Source organism: Amphibalanus amphitrite, unplaced genomic scaffold (genome assembly GCF_019059575.1).
Source record: "Amphibalanus amphitrite isolate SeventyFive unplaced genomic scaffold, NRLGWU_Aamphi_draft 000968F_arrow, whole genome shotgun sequence".
Classification (NCBI taxonomy): domain Eukaryota; kingdom Metazoa; phylum Arthropoda; class Thecostraca; order Balanomorpha; family Balanidae; genus Amphibalanus; species Amphibalanus amphitrite.
In genome coordinates this window covers 98356-116665 of record NW_024882462.1, presented here as the reverse complement: position 1 = coordinate 116665, position 18310 = coordinate 98356, and the positions used below count along the sequence as shown (strand labels likewise).

The window sequence follows — 18310 nt, the reverse complement described above, 5'->3', positions numbered from 1 at the left end:
CGTTTAGCACCTCTGGTAAAACACAGTCCGAGCAAACAGTTCCCCAATGGTGAGCGGACGGATGGCGCTCTGTGTCTGGCTCACTCTGGCTCAGTCTGGCTCAGAGTGACTCAGAATAGCTCCTTTTGGCTCAATGGAGCTACATCTGGCCGTGGTTCTTTATTTGGATCGAACAACTCTAATCAAAATACTACAGCAGTCAGCAAGAGATACAATTACCTCTCTATGGACACGCAATCATGTTAGTGGTCAAAATCTGCTAGCTTTGGTAGAAGCATATCGATCTCGAATTGGATCGAAGTAGCTTTTACTGAGCTTGTATCGGGCGCAAGCGTTTAAGAAGATGGCCACACAACTCTATTTCTTTTGCCCAGCTCGTCTGTGACCGCAGCATTGCATTCATTTCCAACTTCTCTTTATGGATTTATCTGGCTTCGCACCGTCCTGTTCGCCTGTTTGTCCAAATCTGACTCACGTCGGCCATTGAGAGCTGCAGTAAGTGGAATATCAGACGGTCTCGACTCTCAACCTCTGGAGACCGTCTGCCAACTTCACCGTGCAAGCCATGCTCAGAGCAAAGTAGACATCAGGGGCACACAAAGACGCCGAACATCAACTAAACTGCGGGCAAGAGGCCAGTGCATGCTGCATAATGTAACCCGAGACAATGTCGCCGTCACAGGAGGGCCGCTCAGTAAACTGGCCAACATCTCAAACGGGAATTACGGATACCTGTGAGCCGTGAGGGCAGGACGGGTTTAAAACTCAGGTTTAATGGAAAATGGGCTTTACTATTGATATAACCGGTATTGTTGTCAACAAACAGCTGAAAATCGAATAAATGCAAACTCTTTCACAGCCATGCATTTTGAATATGGCTGCGTCATTCACACCACCGTTAAATAATTCCACGTTTTCGTATACATGGATTGCCTTTCAAATGTCACCATATTCCGGAGTTCCAATGAACAAGGATTTCGCCACGACCGATGGCAGACGGTTCTTTCAAGGAAGCCTCGACATCATTATCAATTGGTTTGTCTGGCTTCTTTAAGGCGGCTGTCGTTATGAAAAGCCTGATAAATGGCGAGAATAGCCGACATGAAATATTCATTACCCGGAGCTGCCGCGATCCATCAGCAAAGTGACACTGGAGCCTACACGTGTTTCTGCGAGGGAACAGCTGACGATTGTGGGGCGCAATCAATGAAATATGAGCCACTCATCGCGCTCTTTTTGGTTGGGTTGCATGGTCGGATTGTGAGGACTCGAACGATATGTCATCCACCTAGGTGGAGAATAACTATAGGTATTCGAAAGTGTTTTACCATGTTCTGCAAATTAATTGAGCATACATTGACCGTCAACTTTATTATGCCGCCCCATTCGTGTTAGCTTAACCTTTGCAACTATTCGTAAAGGTATGGTCTACGATGATAATTGGCTAACTTCGGAAACCCGAACAACTTTTGTAGAGTTGCCCATACATCTTGCTTTCTGATCTTAGTGAACTCACTCTAAGACAGGTGTGCCATGAAAGCCTGTGAAGATTGTTTATAACGTGGTCCTCATCCATTGGTCTTTGATTTCATGCTCAATTCTATTGCAAGCTGTGTTCGCAATACTGACGTCAGTTTGTGCTTAGTATAATTTTCGTCTATTCTTTGCATTGCTATTTGCGACGAAGCAGGCTAGAACCAGGGTAGCATGCATGCAGCCTTCAATATAACAGGATTGAAGATCTGAACGGGACTGGGGGTCAACGTGGAGATGGAGATCAAGGTTGGCTTCCAAATCGATGGAATATTTATCGTTATCCGATACCTGGCCATGATTGGAGATCAATTCATGGCCAGCATCACCCACTGACTGTAAAATGACGGGACGAGAGAGCTGGCTATGCGAGAAGGTAAAATCACGGAAGCATTCCTTCCGCCTGGTCTCGTCTCCGGGACATAACGAGCTCACGGCTCGCCGGTGCACCAGACGCGCTCGTAACTCGGCTACGGCCGCTGAGTGTCGCCGAAACGGCCCCTGGCCGGCTCGCGAGTCGCCACCGGCGTCACCAAGTGGCGCCATTCAAGGTCATAAGGTCAGCCGGCCGCCGAGATGACCCCCTAACCCCGGTGGCCCGGCCGGCAGCCAGTTCATGGGCGCGACTTGTCCACCTGACCCCACTGACCCGGCTACTGACCGATGATCAAACCCAGTGACCTTGTCTGCGCCGGGACGGTGTTGGATGTTGTGAGTGACCTTTGACCTCCACTTTTTATGTTGACCTTGGATGAGACAAGTATTCTTAAAGGCCAAGGTAGCCGCATTCCTTTTTAATTAATTCAGATTCTTGTGTGATTTTTTTTCATATGAATCAACCTTTAATTTGAAGAGCTATCTTTGACTTGCTCATTCTAACACTAAAACTGTTAGACTGTTAACCGAACAGTAAAATATAGTTTATAAATCACAAGTTACGCGGCTCGGAACCTTTGACTACTGAAAATAGACCACCTTCCATCTACTGTGATCTGATTTTGCTGTATCTCGCAGCCATTGTGGGCGGATGACACAAATCTACGGCGCGGTCGGTAGATCAGCGACTGCACAGAGGCGGCGGCGATCGCCACACAATATATGGGTGGACATCGAAAGGGCGACCATCACATAACGCTGGACCGCGCCTACTGGGCGCCGACCGCAGCTCTCGAGCGGGGGCGGCGGCGGCGTCTGAAGCCGCGCTGAGCCGTCGCACAAAGTCACATCACCCTGTCAGAAGCGGTGTGCTCCGGCAAGATTTGCCCACCCCGCCGCGCAGGGCCGGGGCCGTCCAACTGACAGTCAGTGTAGGCGAGAACAGTCCACTGTCATATGCAGGCTGCCATATACAGACTGCCATACACATTACACAGCCTCACAGCGACGTCCCCGTGCGCCATTTATGGCTTCGCGTTTTTGCGCGTTGTCTCGTGCGGGTTTGCAAGACGGCGATGAAGAGGTGATTTAGCGCGAGGACCTCCCCAGAACAGCTTGGTCATCGCGTCTGTCACCGCGGCCCCTTCAGGGGAACCGGTGAGAGCTGACGGGTGGGCGGACAGCCACGTCACTGTCCGGTCAAACAACGCATAACGCCGACTCATATGCAACTCAAGATGTGAAACTGGCCATAATATTGTATTCGCTAACTCAAAAGGAAAGCGTAACAGCATGAATAAAATGACATGCAGGTTAACCAAGTCAAATTTTCATACGAGCATACAGCAAGGTAATTACAGAGTATAAACATGGAGTTTTCCCCATATTTATAGTCACAGCCCATTAAATGTAAAAGGTAGATCGGAAGCTCTCCTATTTTACCCTCGCTGGCGCCAATGGTAATGGCGGGGCTGTCTACAGTATAACACTGATGACCATTCAGACCATTTCCCTGGGTAATTTATGACCAACATGTCATATGAATCACACATTGTGCCCAGACTTATCAGAAAATCGTCTCAGCAAAGCCTTCGAGTCGATAGCTGATGGCAATGGGTGGAGTCATTTGGAACACGCTGGCTCGTACTAATCGTGTCCATCGCTTAAATGTCATGTCCTGCACTTCAAGCACTGTGAACCGTGGGAAATGGTTGTAGCACTACTTGCTGAGCAAGCATTATGACGCTTGGCCTGGCCTGACTGTCTGAGGGTAAATGAAGAAAGAAATTAGTGAATGAAAAGGGTGAATAAAGAAGGTAAATAGGGCATATCATAATGGCGCAAGACCGCGCACTTATGGAAGCTTCGAATCAATTGCTAAGCCATAGTATGTATTTTTCCATCTGGCAATGCATTTTAACGTGTCCTGGTAACCCGATGCTGAAATTGCAGCAACATATGGTGGAAAGATGCACGTTACAAAACTGTATAAAAGCGGCTGCGTGTTTGCATAAAACATAAGGGGAACGCCTTCACTGCACCTATGTTTAATGTAAGTTAATTACATTATTTGCAAATATAAAATCATGGTAGGCAAATAAGAATATTTTGCTGGCATACAACGAGTTGAATGCTGCAAACACGATATTTTTAATTGCAAGTCACCGACGCACGACAAGAGATGCGCAAACGGAACAAACTATTGCACAGACAGATGCTGCTTGCAAGCTTGCATTGCAGCGTTACTACCTAAATTACCCGACAAATAGCATCTTGCTGTATACACAACCACTGCCTGCTTGATATTCTCATGACGGTTCATAAAGCTGTGGACGTCGTGAGCTCGAGATAACTGAATGCAAACAAAGCATTTTGGAGTGTTTGAAATCAAAACTTGAGGAGAGCACTGTCACTCTGCACCATCATCCACCAACGCTGGCTCAGAGAACAGAGAATAGAGACACTCTTTGCTGTCGATGACCTCTAGTTCTAGTCCAATGCTTCATAGACTCTGTTCTGTGCGGTGTGACGTTTTGCACCTCCTTCCGCATAACTGCAGAACTTCTGTTCCATTTTCTGCTGTCGACAGGCGGCTCACGAACAAGGACCACACCAGCTGCAGTGTTCGGAGCCACAGGCTGTTCCCACCTAAATCACAGTTCTGCAGAGAGTTTACAGTTAGGGCTTTCAAACGGGTCGCAAGAGAAGTAGTGAAAACTGGCTAGTCTATAGCTTTTCTATGTGGCTCGCTTTTACTTTTAATCCTAACTTTTCTCGATTGTCTGATAGTGAGATTACTCGCTTTGATGTTTACCGATCCGCTTTTACTGTCTATATGTACGTGTCCACTTTTGGATCTTTTGATCACGTTTTACACGTCTTATTTGTTTATCAATGCTTGTATGACGAAGACCTAGAATAGCCTCAACTTGAGGATTGGTCAGATATTGTGACAATAAACAGCCGGCAGACACTGCCCGCCCCAGGGGAATTCGCGAGATATTCACCACCGCGGCGAATATGGCGCAGCCGAAATGACGCACGGAAAGTACGGAGACAAAATTTAGTGGCCCAGGAAGGAGAAAATGGTCGGAGAAGTGGGTCGAGTTTTGGTGTTGCATGGTCGCTTCTAAAACGGCCTTTGCCATGGATAAGCTGATAAATATTGTTATCTTTGTTTTAAACGTAAATCAGTAAAGTAAACATCATAACTATGTTACTACCAATGCTTACGCATGCTTTCTCTGCCTCTTATACCAACTGTGTCTTATCTGTCGAGTGTTTCTTGCATCTCTGCCTCTGTCCCTGCCTCTCTTCCTCTGTCCCTGCCTCTGCTCGTTCTGTCCCTACCTCTGCCTCGACGACCCGACACCCAACCGAGCCAATTACTGCGTGGAATCTCGGTCCAGAAATCTCACAGCTCACAGATCAGAGGCCTGTGCGCTCGGCGAGGCCTGAATTGGACCGCACGCACATCTGAGGATTAGCGCACAGCTCCTGTCGTATGCAGCTCCCAGCTGAGGGCTTTTCCCAGTCACCAATCAGCTTCATCTGACGGTGGCTGTTGTGGCGCCCAGCGCTGCCCCGCGCTAGTCGTTTGTGAGCACCACGCCTGATCCCGAGCACGAAATCAGTCGACTCACAACGTGCTGCTATACGAGAGGCGACGGCGTGGAGCGGCCGTTTTTCCGCTCGATCAGACTGGGTGCGAAGCGGGACCCCCACCGGTAGAAGCCATCAGTCAGGGCGGATGAGAGCGGGGCAGTCGCTAGGTTTTTGAGAGCGTGCTAGATGGGGCTGAGGCCGTTTGGCCCACTCCGGCTCAGTTCGAGATGAGGGCAGCTTTGTGCTCTATGAAGGGGAACAGCGACCAAAGGGCGGGGCGAATTTCTCCCGACAAAAGTGTCACTAGAGAGACAGGTTTTGGGGTCGATAAAAACAGATGTAATCATTGCCTGCATTGTGTTGACGAAGTTACTCTACATTGCCGACACTGTTTCTTATTAGCTTTCTCTCAATCGTTTATCATTCACATAATTGGTCATATTGGTGCTGCTAAATGCTCTACGACGACAATAAAGTCATAAAATACTGAGGCGTTCCTCTGGACCTCTTCTGCACCAAATCTATCTAGATCAGATATGAATATGGCCGTAGTATATTTAGGGCATGATTAATAATCTCCCATCTCGCTAACAAGTTCTAGGACACCATTACGAGCCGCTCATTACCGTCTCTAGCGGCCCGTTGATGTGAGCACCCGCCAATCGAGACTGGCAGTAGCGGGCTGCACAGAGCGGATTCACGTCAGAGCCCTGCACGTCCCCGCTCCTCCCCGACCCGCGCCTCTGACACAATAACATTGCACTTCTACGCTCTCCTCTTCACTCCCCTACCAGGTGCGCGTGCGTAGCAGAAGGCGCCGTCCAGCGCGGCCCTCGACATACCAGCACGGCGCGCTTCATTCAGCGCCCACCGCCCCACAATCGCCCCCGCATTCCCAAACAAAATCGGCTGCCCTGTCGATAATAATCGCCGGGGCTCGGCCGGCCGCGCTGGGCAGTGATTTACAGGGCCGGCGCGGCGGGTGGCGCGTTCGCCGCGGTACTCACCCGACGCGCCGAGTTTGTAGCAGTGGTGGCGAGCGGGAGAGTCGCAATGGCGAGGAGAATACAGACTTTGGCTGCGTGCCGCGCCATCTGGAAACGAAAGGGAACTCGTCAACCGATTTGTCCTAGAAACGCTTCATCAATACCGACAACCACAAAATGCGGCACATGCCCAACAAACCCTCTTGCACAACACCACAATCACTACACGCTCGTCACAAACCGCGTCACAACCCTCGAGAGCACGGGTAACCACCGCAATCGCCTCATCTGCGCCGCGTGCCCCGCCGTTCGATGAGTCGCCAGATATGGGCGGGAGGCGCTCGCTCCGCGGCGGAGCGCTCGAGACTCGCTCTGAGGTGTTTGTGATGGGTTAATTGCAGTGCTGGTCGTGACACACTCTGACTGATTGGCGGGTTTGTTGTGGCCGGAGACGGTGAAGGAATGTGCCGCACTGTCATGCCACGAGCTGTGGAGGTGGTGGAGCGAGCCGAGGTGTCAGCGGGATGAGTCAGCGATACGGACGGACAGACTGACCGTCATAACTAGGAGCACGTGTATGATTTTTCATATGATTGAAAAATGCCAAGAAAGCGTTGTTGAAAAAATGCCAAGTCTTCCTCATTTCTCGATCATTCTCGGCAGATTTTAAGAACGTCCGTAATTAAAATTGCTTGAATAGCGAATAGTATCCGTTAAGACCTAGACAAAAAATAGCATTTTCTATTTTTATGCTTTTATCTCTGATAAAACCGGATGCAGCTTCCCCCACAGTCAACAAGTGAATTTATTGAACTCGATCATAATAAATAAACCAATGACGTATACTTTGCGCAAAAGTAGGTCAGAGGTATTGGTAAATTAAGTAGGGGAGATCCGTGTAAGACGCCCAGGGTCGGTAAGAGGCCCCATCGCTTTTTTTACCAAACCAATAATGTTATTTATTTTTTAATGTTCTTGTAAAGCAGAAGCCCTCTTGAAACAACAACTCACGAAACCTGAGGTATCAGGTGCGTCGCAGCGACTTTTGGTAAGCCTGTTTCTGTTTTTGCCCCTTTACTTGCTAGATATATGCATCTTTATCACCCTTATATATCTGAAAAAACAATGGCTATCAAATGCAATCTTATCTCATCGAAATTGTGACATGTTAGCTTCAGAATAGACCATGTTCTGGTGCGCTGCAAATGTCTCATAAACCATAAATATTGTGACGTTAAAACACTGCATTTTTTTAAGAGGCCCTCCCTTCGAGGATTATAAAACGCCCCCCGATAAAAAACGCCCCCGATGCTAAAACGCCTGCACCTGCGGCAGGCGTGGCATTCTTTTTTCAAGGAGTTTGTTTTTGTTTCTTTTTTTCTGTTTCTTTTTCTAGAGGTAATAGGTACAATTTTCGTTGGTCATCAGCGTTTGGTTGTGCTAGTTTTCGCATTGTTCGAGCGCTTTGGAAGTGTTATTGGTTTCGATAACACCGTATTTGCTTAGCTTTTCGAAATAAAAGGCCTTGCAGCTGTGTTCGCAAAACGTCTTTTACAAGTCGACTTGCCTTGTTAAACGCCCGAGGGGGGGGGGCGTCTTACCATACCCATAGTGTAAGAGGCCCTTTTGCAACTTTTTCCAAAATGTTAAAGTTTACGGTTTGTGTACCCCCTAGATTCATTTTGAATGCAAATATGTATGGGAAAATGATGCATGCTCACAGCGCATGCACACGTTAGCTCTTAAATATTATCAGTTGTCTAAAAATAGCAACTGAGCTTAAGGGGGGGCCTCCTGCACCACTCTCCCCTAAATGTTCACACCTACCAGTTACATTCCCAGTTGTTTTATGTTTTACCTGTTGTATTTCTTTTTTTCAGCCTGCAGCTGGATAATACATAGGTATATATCAATTAAATTACGAAGCAATTGCTATGCACGCCCTCAACTGCCTAAGTCTGTCGGTGATTGCATGATAACTGAAAGACAACAAGGAAAACTACGCGACGGTAGTAAAATATCATTTTAGGCTTTTATGTCCAATTAATTCGAAGGATATCAAAAAATAAATACAATACCGTTTCATTAAATAATTTAAATATCACTATTAGCATTTTTAAATTAAGCGGTATTTATTAGCGTTTACGGCAGTGGCTTCGCCTCCTATCCAGAAGCCTGCTTTGTTGCCCGTTTAGGGCATCTCATTGTGATGCAAATATTGGGAAGTGAGCACGTCACTGAACAAACTCGGCTGGTTGGCGGATGATTCAACAGCCTGTTCTAATCCATTCGCCGACAGCCCGTGAGCCCGACCGAGGCGCCCAAATCAAAACAGACAGCTAACCGACTTCCATGCCAGCTCCACGGCGGATTATCGCGTGCAACGGCCTCACGAAGAGGGATTTTGCATTCACATCGCAGTCATCAGCTGAGTTTGAGTCTGCCACTTAGCGGCACGGCACCGCACAGAGTACACGGCCAAGTTTGGGCAGTATTTGAGCGAACCGAGTCAATCGTTGCATGTTGACACTGCCGTTGCGCCGCCGGTCGAAAGGTCGATAACTGAGTGGCGAACCATGCGCGGCGCGTTTGGAGCCAGTGCGCTGCGTCGACGATCTTAGCGCAGTACAGCCCTGTTCTCCCCGCTTGGTGAACACCCAGTAATCTCAGCTGGGGAGGTCGCACCGCCCGGCAGACACATGTTTTACATTAGAGAAGTGACGCGTTTTGCCCAATGAGGAGCGCCAGCATCGCTGGGCGGCTTGTCATTGCAGAAGGACCTCCAGCGTCCCTCAGAGCGGGGAGGCGGGCGGGCACTCAGACTCTCCTCGGCGATGATTGCAGGTTGACAGAGGGCGGGGCGCCGCTAAACATGAGTGGATAACGAGTCAGACAGAGAGGTGAGAGCAGATCTGGAGAGGGAGAGAGCGGGGGCTGATCCGAGCCGGGCAGTAGAGGATGGGAGGTGGCATAGAAAAGAGGTACGAACAAATGAAAGGAGATGGAAACTCTGAGAAGAAAGGAAACACAGGATATTATGGGAAATGAAACCACAGAAAAAGGAGACAGGGAGAGAAATACATATCAGGAACGAGTGAAAACGAGAAAGAAAGAAAGTAAGATAAAGGAGGAGCCAGAGAGGAAGAGGGTGGAGTCTGTGTGAGTCTCAGCGAAGAGATGTTAAGGGGAGATTAGGGAGAACCTAAAAAGAAAGGCGGATCGTGGTAATGACATACCCATTCAAACTTGAAAATGTAAGTAATAAACGGTTCTAAAAAAAAAAAAAAACGCTTCAAAGGGAATAAATTATGATATAAAAGTATCCATTTCTTAACAGTTTACCCTTAGTTTCATTCTTCAGTAACTCTAGGTCAAACTTATCGCTTTTCTACCAAGCACAAAGAACGCTAAGTACAAATAGTAATACCTGACCGCCCTGACCCAAAGATTCCAGCTGAGTTGAACCCATTCCCACCGAGGCGACCACCGCCCCAGCCCGGAACTGCGGCTCACCTCACACGGGGTGACACCTGAGCCGACCCGACCCCGACACCACCCGGTGGCTGACACGACCGAGGTGTCACGCTCAGTCAGTTTTTCACATGGAGACAGAAAACATAGTGCAGCCTGGCCGAACCGGTAGTGTTCTGAATGTGGAACGCACTTTGGTGGGTGGGTACTGGGTGTTTGTGCTAGTCATTATGTAAAGAGAGCCAGTGAATTGATTGCATAGGAAGAGTATTATGCGTCAAATACGTTTGTATATCGAACAGCGTAAGATGCAGCATTTTCATTGCTAGTATATCAAAGGAGAATGCTCATTTAGCATACAAAGCGACGTAACACAAAGTACGAAAGAAGACTTTATCACAAACCTTCTTGCTTCATAGGTTTTACGACAGTTTCTACAGTCTAAACCCCTCCCCCACTTCGCACAAACAGTCAATTCTGTTGAGCAGTGTAAGTCACCTGGCAGCGTTTATCTCCACAGAAGCGAGACAAACATTTCGGTTAGTGCTCACAGCTAATCTGGGTGGCGTTAATCCGCTTAACAATGGCCCTCGCTCCTGGCGAGCTGCAGTTAACGTGAGGTCGTTAGCGCGGATCAGGAGGCCGCTCTGATGATTTGATTAGCCTCGCTCGCACACACCCCATACCAGAGCCGCGGCTGCTGGAATGGCTGGCACGCGGAGGAATGAGGGTTGCAACATGGTCACTGTTACTGCAGGGGTTGGTGATCGGCCTAAAGCACGGCAGCCACACTACTTGGTATGTGAAAGAAAGGACAGCCCCAACTCAAAACGCTTCGATCAAATATTTCCGCTCAGTCAGCGGTAAGGTTAGGGTCTGGGGATCGCTGAGAACAAGGAAGAAGGGTGCGGCATCAGCTCGGCGGCTTCTCCGAGGCGATGTACCGCGCTCTCAGCCACTCCCGTCGCCCCTGGCAGCAGCCGCGGTCCACGGAGACATTCTGGGAACCCATTGCTGCCGTCGCGTAACCCGGAGGCCTGATGGTAGAAGTGAGAACGGCGTATATGAGATCCGGCGGCGGCGCTCCCCCAAACTGCTCTATAGGACGTCCTGTCTAAATTACCACTCGGCGCTTACGATGCCCTGTTTGAATTATGACCACCAGAAGTGTGGCTACGCCCGGAGATATAGCGAGCGAAACGGCCCACTGTTGTCTAGGCGCTATGGAACAAAATGAGCACTTCGCAGGGGCTGCACTGAAGTTTTTTTTTTTACTTTATTTATTTGACGAACAGCTCTAATAAATATTTCTATTAAATGAGCCATTCAAACCTTACGCCTCTTCATCATGCATTTATCATGAGATCATGTACATATAGTGTGTATCGTGTATCATATTGACCAGACACAAAAATGCACAAAAAGTTGCCTTGGTGTAAATATGATGACACGCACGCTTTATAGTCGAGTAGTTATGAGGATTCTCCATCCCCAAACAAGATCAGCGGAAGCCCCACTGGGCACCGTGCGAACTAGCCAGTCCCAGGTGTCCTCAATTTCACGCAAAGTGTCACTGGGGCCAGTCAACGCGTTTTCACTCCTCAGTTCCTATATCTGACATCCCAATACCGTCATTACCCCGTCCGGAGCCACGGCTGACTGACCCTGAGCGAGCGGTACTGAAGAGGCGCGACGGATCAGAGCTTCCGACCCGTGCGGAACTGCGGGACCGCGAGGGCCCGAGCCGCCACCTGTCCCTGACCACCAGTACCACACTCCCGGTGCAGTCACCCGGTGAAAAACACCAGGTTTGGTGACCACTTCCCCGCCTGACCGCCGACCGGCGGCTAATAGAATCACCGGGCACGACCCAAAACAGCCCCGGACACCTGCGAGATAATAGGTGACCAGCTCTGCCCCGACAGCTGGGGGTGCAGAGGAAGCCGGCCTGCAGATGCGGACTGCCGGCTCACTTCCTCCCCGACCTCGGTCAACACTGGCGAGCCGCCAAACACCGCACCAGTCATGCTGTCAGTCAGGCGCCGGTAGTAAGTAATCACAGCGACCGCGAAACCGCATCAAGCCACCGCGATTCACCACTTAGGGCATGTCGCCGCACTCCATCGCAGCCACCGCACCCATCAGCTTCCCGAGAATGGAGCTGTCCCGTTTCCCCTCTTCGCCACTCCTTTCGCCGTGGGTGATGCATGGCACTGCAATGACGGCGGCGACGGCGACAGCGGTAGCTGGCGGGGCAGGTGCGCCACATTTGCCACGGTAGTTTGAACAGGTGCGCCGCGACCGGCGCCTGTTTCGGCATGGGTGTGAGCGCCGGTGGATGGTCTGTCTTGTGCTGGTGAACATGCAATCAGCTGCCACTCCTCATTCGTCCGAGATTCCGACGGCCGGAAAGACGAGAGGTGGGTCGGGGAAACGAGGGATAGAATGGTAGAAAGGGAGAGAATGTGAAGGGAGAGAGGAGTTCTAGGTAGAAGCCTTGAAGGTGAGAAACACGGAGCGGAGAGGCGAGATAGCGAGAGAGAGAGAGAGAGAGAGAGAGAGAGAGAGAGAGAGAGAGAGAGAGAGAGAGAGAGAGAGAGAGAGAGAGAGAGAGAGAGAGAGAGAGAGAGAGAGAGAGAGAGAGAGAGAGAGAGAGAGAGAGAGAGAGAGAGAGAGAGAGAGAGAGAGAGAGAGAGAGAGAGAGAGAGAGAGAGAGAGAGAGAGAGAGAGAGAGAGAGAGAGAGAGAGAGAGAGAGAGAGAGAGAAAGATAGAGCAGGAAGGCGCGCGTCTGCCCCGGCCCTGTTGTGACACCCCCGGGTGGGCGGTTCGTCAGTTAGGACAGCGTAACATGCAGTGTAGCGGCGGGGCGGCGGCGGCGGCAGTGCCGGCGGCTCGGTGGGCGGGGCGGCATGTTAACCTCGCCGGGGTGAGCAGCTCGGGCGCCGCGGGACAAATTCCTGGCCGTGCTCACCGCCGCGCTCTGTCCCGTGCGGCGGTCCAGAGGCGGCTCGTGTGACCGCGCTCCGTTCCCGCTGAAATACCGGTACTGAGCGGGCACGCCCCGACGAAGACTTTCCCCCAAAGGAGAGCTGAGTGCCGAACCGGTGCAATGCGATAGTGCAGCGGGTTTGGCGGAGACGCGCGCGTCGGTATGCGTTCGAGGGGTGGAGTGGCCCACGGTGCACCGCTTTGGAGGAGACAGGCCATTAGCTGCGCCAGACCGTACCAGGACAGAGATGGGGCGAACGGTGCCGGTGTCGTAAGTGGGATGTGACTCATCTGTTACCGTTGCACGGACGGAATCTCAGTTGCAATACCGCAGTGCATGTGCGTAAAATGGACAAATATACAAAGAAACACTGAATAGCAAACATTTAATCAAAATAGCCGATTTATCAGGTCACAAACAATGGCTATTTCGAGAACTTCGAGACCTTTGTTTCCCACAAAATCTCCGTCTTGTTCTTGCTCACAGGGAACCGGACCCTATGAACCAGACCGCGGCGCATGGGAACTGCCTCCACGGCGTGCCATTAGCACGATACATGGACCCTCAAAGTGCGTCCCCATGGTTATAAATCTGACTGATAAACCAGCGTGGAATAATGGCTCATTTCATGGCTCGTGGCCCCGGCTGAGTTGTATCCCTGCCACTGCTGGAATCGATTCCGCTGAGAAATAAGAGCATCGGCTGGCGGGTGCGTGGATATACTCCAGAGTTCAACCAACAACCGAGCGTGTTTTTCGCCGCCTTCGCGTGCGTCGCCCCTGTTTTGTTTGAGTTTGTAAGTTTCAATCTAGCACTTGTGAGCTAACAAAACCTTCAAAGCTGCATTCAATGGATTTACCTGGAAGCCACTAAGAAAACGTTTCAATCGTCTCAACATTCCCAAAACTGAACAAACAAGCGCAACAGTTAGACAAACTTTGCTTTTAACAAGTTCAGTCTGAAGTCATCAGGCTCGAGCAATGCGGGAATTTCAAGCCTGTCATCACGGGCGGGATCGTTCTCTATCGGATATCTTCACTCGGCGTAGTTTTATTATCACCACGTGATAAGCCGTTGTTATCTCATTGTGGTAGATCGATGATCAGGTTCAGCGATGAGCGATGACAGAGCTCCTCCTCCTCCTCCCTCAGCGAGCCTGTCTCTTACCTCGGGGAACCAGCGTCTAACCGCTGATCGCTTGTCGGGCTGACCGTCGCCAGCCATTCGGCACTCCGCCCCACTCGGCGTACCCTGTACGGGCAACAATGGCTCTTTGTGTACCCCGCGGCCGCCGGCGCCGCCTCTCGCCCGGTCTTCGAGGGAGCTCTGCCCACACTTCAATGGGAAGCTCGAGTGGATGGACTGTGTTACGACAGGAACCGGGACCCCTGCGCAAACTGATGCTGCAATGGACATTGGTCATATATGGTGATTGGCCACTGGCCAGCTTTATCCATTGTGGAAGCGCCGATGTATGAGGAAGTGAACTGATGCCAATGCCCCAATGGCCAGTTGGAATGCATAGTTACTTATGAATCTGTAACTTTTGTCATCTCCGTCATGTTATTGATTTAATGACGCAAATAACTTCCGCCGCGGTCCACAAGCAAGCGCATTGCGCATTCGCTTTGTATGTGGCGTGAATGTCCGCGATAGGCAGCAGAACTTTTTAGTTTTTCACGTATAAACTTCAAGGAAAACATACTGAGGCCACCGTTTTCACACCTGGTCCGTTACTGGCGTCCCTACCTCCGACGCCGACCCCACACCTTGATGACGCCGCCTTTGATAGCCCCACACCTGATGACGCCGGCTTTGATAACCCCACACCTGATGACGCCGCCTTTGATAGCCCAACGCCAGGCCACACAGAGAGTTCCGACTTAATCCGACGGTTAAATTCCTCGGCCGGAGCGCCTACCTGGAGGGAAGCGCTGCTGACCGTATGGGGACGCGTCCCTGTGGTAGTACCCAGAGAAACCCGCCTCCAACGGGACACTGGGGGCAGGCCTCGACCGCACATTCCTCGGCATACCTTCACCGCTACCCGCGCCACGCCGCCACCGCACGTCGACCGGGGGATTACTTCCTTTCAGTCGGATCCGGTGTCTCATTTGGTGCCGGTCCCAGGGGACAGGTGATTGCGCACCAGCGTCTGCCCCCCCCCCCCTCCACCCTGGGCAGGGGGAGGGGGAGAAGGAACGCGGCCCGGGAATGGGTCACCGAGGGACTGTCCATGGGGACACCGGCGGCCCAACAATAATTAGTTCTGAGCGCGGCCCGGCGCCGCGGGGGGCACTCTGGGGGGCACCATTTGTCAATGCGGCACTGACACTCGGTTAGATGGACAGGGCGACTATCTGAGGCGGTCACAGGCGGCCGCTGTAGAGGAGGAGTGGCCTCTTCACGCGGCCTGTCCCTGTGGAGGGGAGAGCGCAGCACTGAGGGCGAGCGCGCAGTTCCGGCGCAAAGAGCTGTCAAAGGGCGCCCACCGCGACCGGTCCCACCGGGTCACAAAGCGCCACCGCGCGGCGGTCTGCGTGACTCCTCCCTGACCGCTCCCTGCATCCGCCTCTGCCGGCGGCGTGCGGCCCGGCCATTCCAGATTAAAGGATAAAGCGCACACGCCCGCGACATTCTCCTAGGGGACCGGTCAGCGGGAAAACGGTGGGTTTTCGATGTGAGGCCGCCGCCGCGCCGGCCGGCGCGGCGTCAGGACGCGTCCAAGGAACCCCCGGGGAGGGGCAGGCACGCCTCGCGAGGACACGGCGCTGAAGAAGGTGCGACTGGAAGGGGCGATGGCAGGGGCAACATCCGATGGTGAATTCAAACGTCGGCTCCATTGGTCGGGTGGGAACGGCGACTGGGCGCGGTGTCCGACACAGCAGGGGTCGAATTACGGAGCTGGGTGATGTCGGATCAGTGCTACGAGTTCGTTCCGGTGCGATGCGCGCGAGTAAAGGCGGGCAGACTGGAACGAATGGGGTAGATTCCCAGCCAGACGGCCTGGCTGGGAATCTGTCGTCAATCTGTCGTCTTTGCGGCTGAAGGCCCTTCGCTAGATCGTGGCGACATGTCTCATGGAAGACTGGTTGCCGAAACTTGGATCAAAACAGCGAGCAGTCTACATTATCTATTTATGATGGATGAACGTTGTATAGGTACATAAAGTATAAATAACGCGAGCGAGAATTAGCTATGTATTCCGTGTATGTATTAGGGGCTACGTTTATTTTGAGTTACGCAAGAAAGTAAGCAGAAGCTGACGACTTAACAAATGTTGCGTTATGTATTTTGTTTTTAAGATTTTGCCTAACTTTTTAAAAAACACTACAATTTAGTTGCCGGGTGTTTTTGCTGCTGTATGAATGCACAACTTCCACGAGGGCGTGCCAAGTTTTTGTGGACCGTTCCACTCACCTGGTCGCCAGTTTTAACCCACACAAGCCACCCGGAGGCCTAGTGGTGCAGAACAGTTCGGCACGGCACTCGATAGTTTCAGAGCCGTCGGCGCGACAGGTCACGCACCGGCTACACGGTCGACCTCGTCCCCTTAAACACAATCGTAAACAACAACCACGTCAAAGGCTTGAAACGACATTCCTCGTGTGGAGACTGAGCTGATCTAGTAGTGCAACGCTAGGATGTCAACGTTTTGGGGCCGTACCGTAATGTATACCGCTACCGTTATAGCGGTCGTCTGACAGCAGTGAACGTTGCGCAGTATGGTCGGTACTTGGACTCCACGTGCCGCGGAAGTTTTGGGAGGCCACTGTGATCACTACATACGATGGCCTTTCTGTGGTTACTATCTACTGACTAAAACAATCCGAGCCACTGCACTGCACGCTATATCAGCCACAGGGACCGCCGAAATTGGCGCTGGTCAAGCCGCTAGACTGGCTTATTCCTAAATGGGCGAGGCTTCCACGAGAGCCGGTCAGTTCCAATTTATCCAGAGGTGGAGGGATTTTACAGAATGTTTCCACGTAGGACTCAGCGTTGCGCTTATGTTTCAATCTGAGTATTTCCGATCGCTTGTCCACACTCAGCGAAACGATTTTGAATCGAGTTATATTACCAAATTTTGGTGCTGTACGTTGTTTTATTACCTTTCCTGGTATATTCGATAGACATTAACTGGAATAAATGACCAGATTCGCAAACATTCACGGAATGCTCTGAGATTTTTACATGAGAAATCAACGCAGACGGAACCACGTCCTACTGGGAGGATGTCATCGCATGGAAATGTAGAAATAATCTAAAAAACGACTCATTACTATACAAAGAAACACGGTAGTCAAGCAGCGCCCGCAAAAATATTGCAAATGAGCACAGTCCCGTATTTCGAGTGAGATTCTGCACCACAACAACCAGCCTGTATCCCGCTGCCGGCTCGGGTCTGCTTTTTTCTCGAATATGTCCCAAGGGAAGAATTTTGCTAACACTATTTGAAAAGGAGGCTCCGACCACATACACCGGCCATTTGGTTAGGATTTCACTTCATCTGCAAGACCGACACCGACCAAGACACATATAACGACAGCGCGAGTACGACACACGGTAAAATATACACATTCACATCCGAAACAAGACCCCGTGTGACTCGGCAGAATACCGTTCACCCGTGCTCTGTTTCCAGGGCCCCGATCCACCGACCTCCCGCCCTGACCGGTCGCCGCCGCCTCCCCAGCCGGCGCGCTGCACGCCTATGCATTGATTACAACAGTGGCCTTATCAGCGAGCAGCGAGGGAGGACCGGCGCGGCCGTCTCCGCGACCAGCCCGTCTCATTTGAGCCGGGGCAGCCCCCGCCCATCGCGGCCGTCCACCGTCTCCGTCACGCACCTTTTCTGGGACGGGTCGCTCGGTCCGCGCCGACTGCGAGCGTGCAATGCGTCACTGGGACCCCCGCAAATGCAAAGAGGTGGCGCGTTTGGTCTGACTCGACGGACGGATAGATTTCTCTCAGTACCGATCAGAGAGTCCGGAGTCGCCCACTGAGCGGCCCAGATGTGGTGATTTACTTTGAATAGATAGCACGCCCAATGAAGCTGATGCTAATTGATACAAGCACGTCGTGTGGCTTGGTGTCCATCTCTGTGACACTACGAGTGGTTAACTGAGACGTGATGACTGTGAACATGACACAATCGAGGCCGATCGTGACGATCGGACCGAGACCGAGCGGTCAATCGAAGATTTGGAGCGGTGACCGCTCCGGATGGGGGTAGAGACCAGGTGGGCTTCAAGGCCAGTGCTGAGGAAACATGACGGTGACACGTCGAGGTGCGATACGGCTAGCTAAGACACGTGGTGTGAGCACGTGCACGAGCGTAGGCACGCG

The 18310-nt window shown here is 51.4% G+C and overlaps 1 protein-coding gene across 3 annotated transcripts in view; it reads right to left on the bottom strand.

Annotated features, from left to right (window-relative positions):
- LOC122368692 (protein madd-4-like) overlaps positions 1 to 18310 on the bottom strand; it is a 155569-nt gene that overhangs the window by 88836 nt on the left and 48423 nt on the right. For all 3 annotated transcript variants that reach the window (XR_006254279.1, XM_043342885.1, XM_043342884.1), the window contains exon 2: positions 6522 to 6608. Coding sequence is in view for 2 of the 3 variants with exons in the window: in XM_043342885.1 (XP_043198820.1) it covers positions 6522 to 6608 (87 nt within the window). In the remaining variant the exon portion in view is untranslated. The remainder of the gene's footprint in view (positions 1 to 6521; positions 6609 to 18310) is intronic.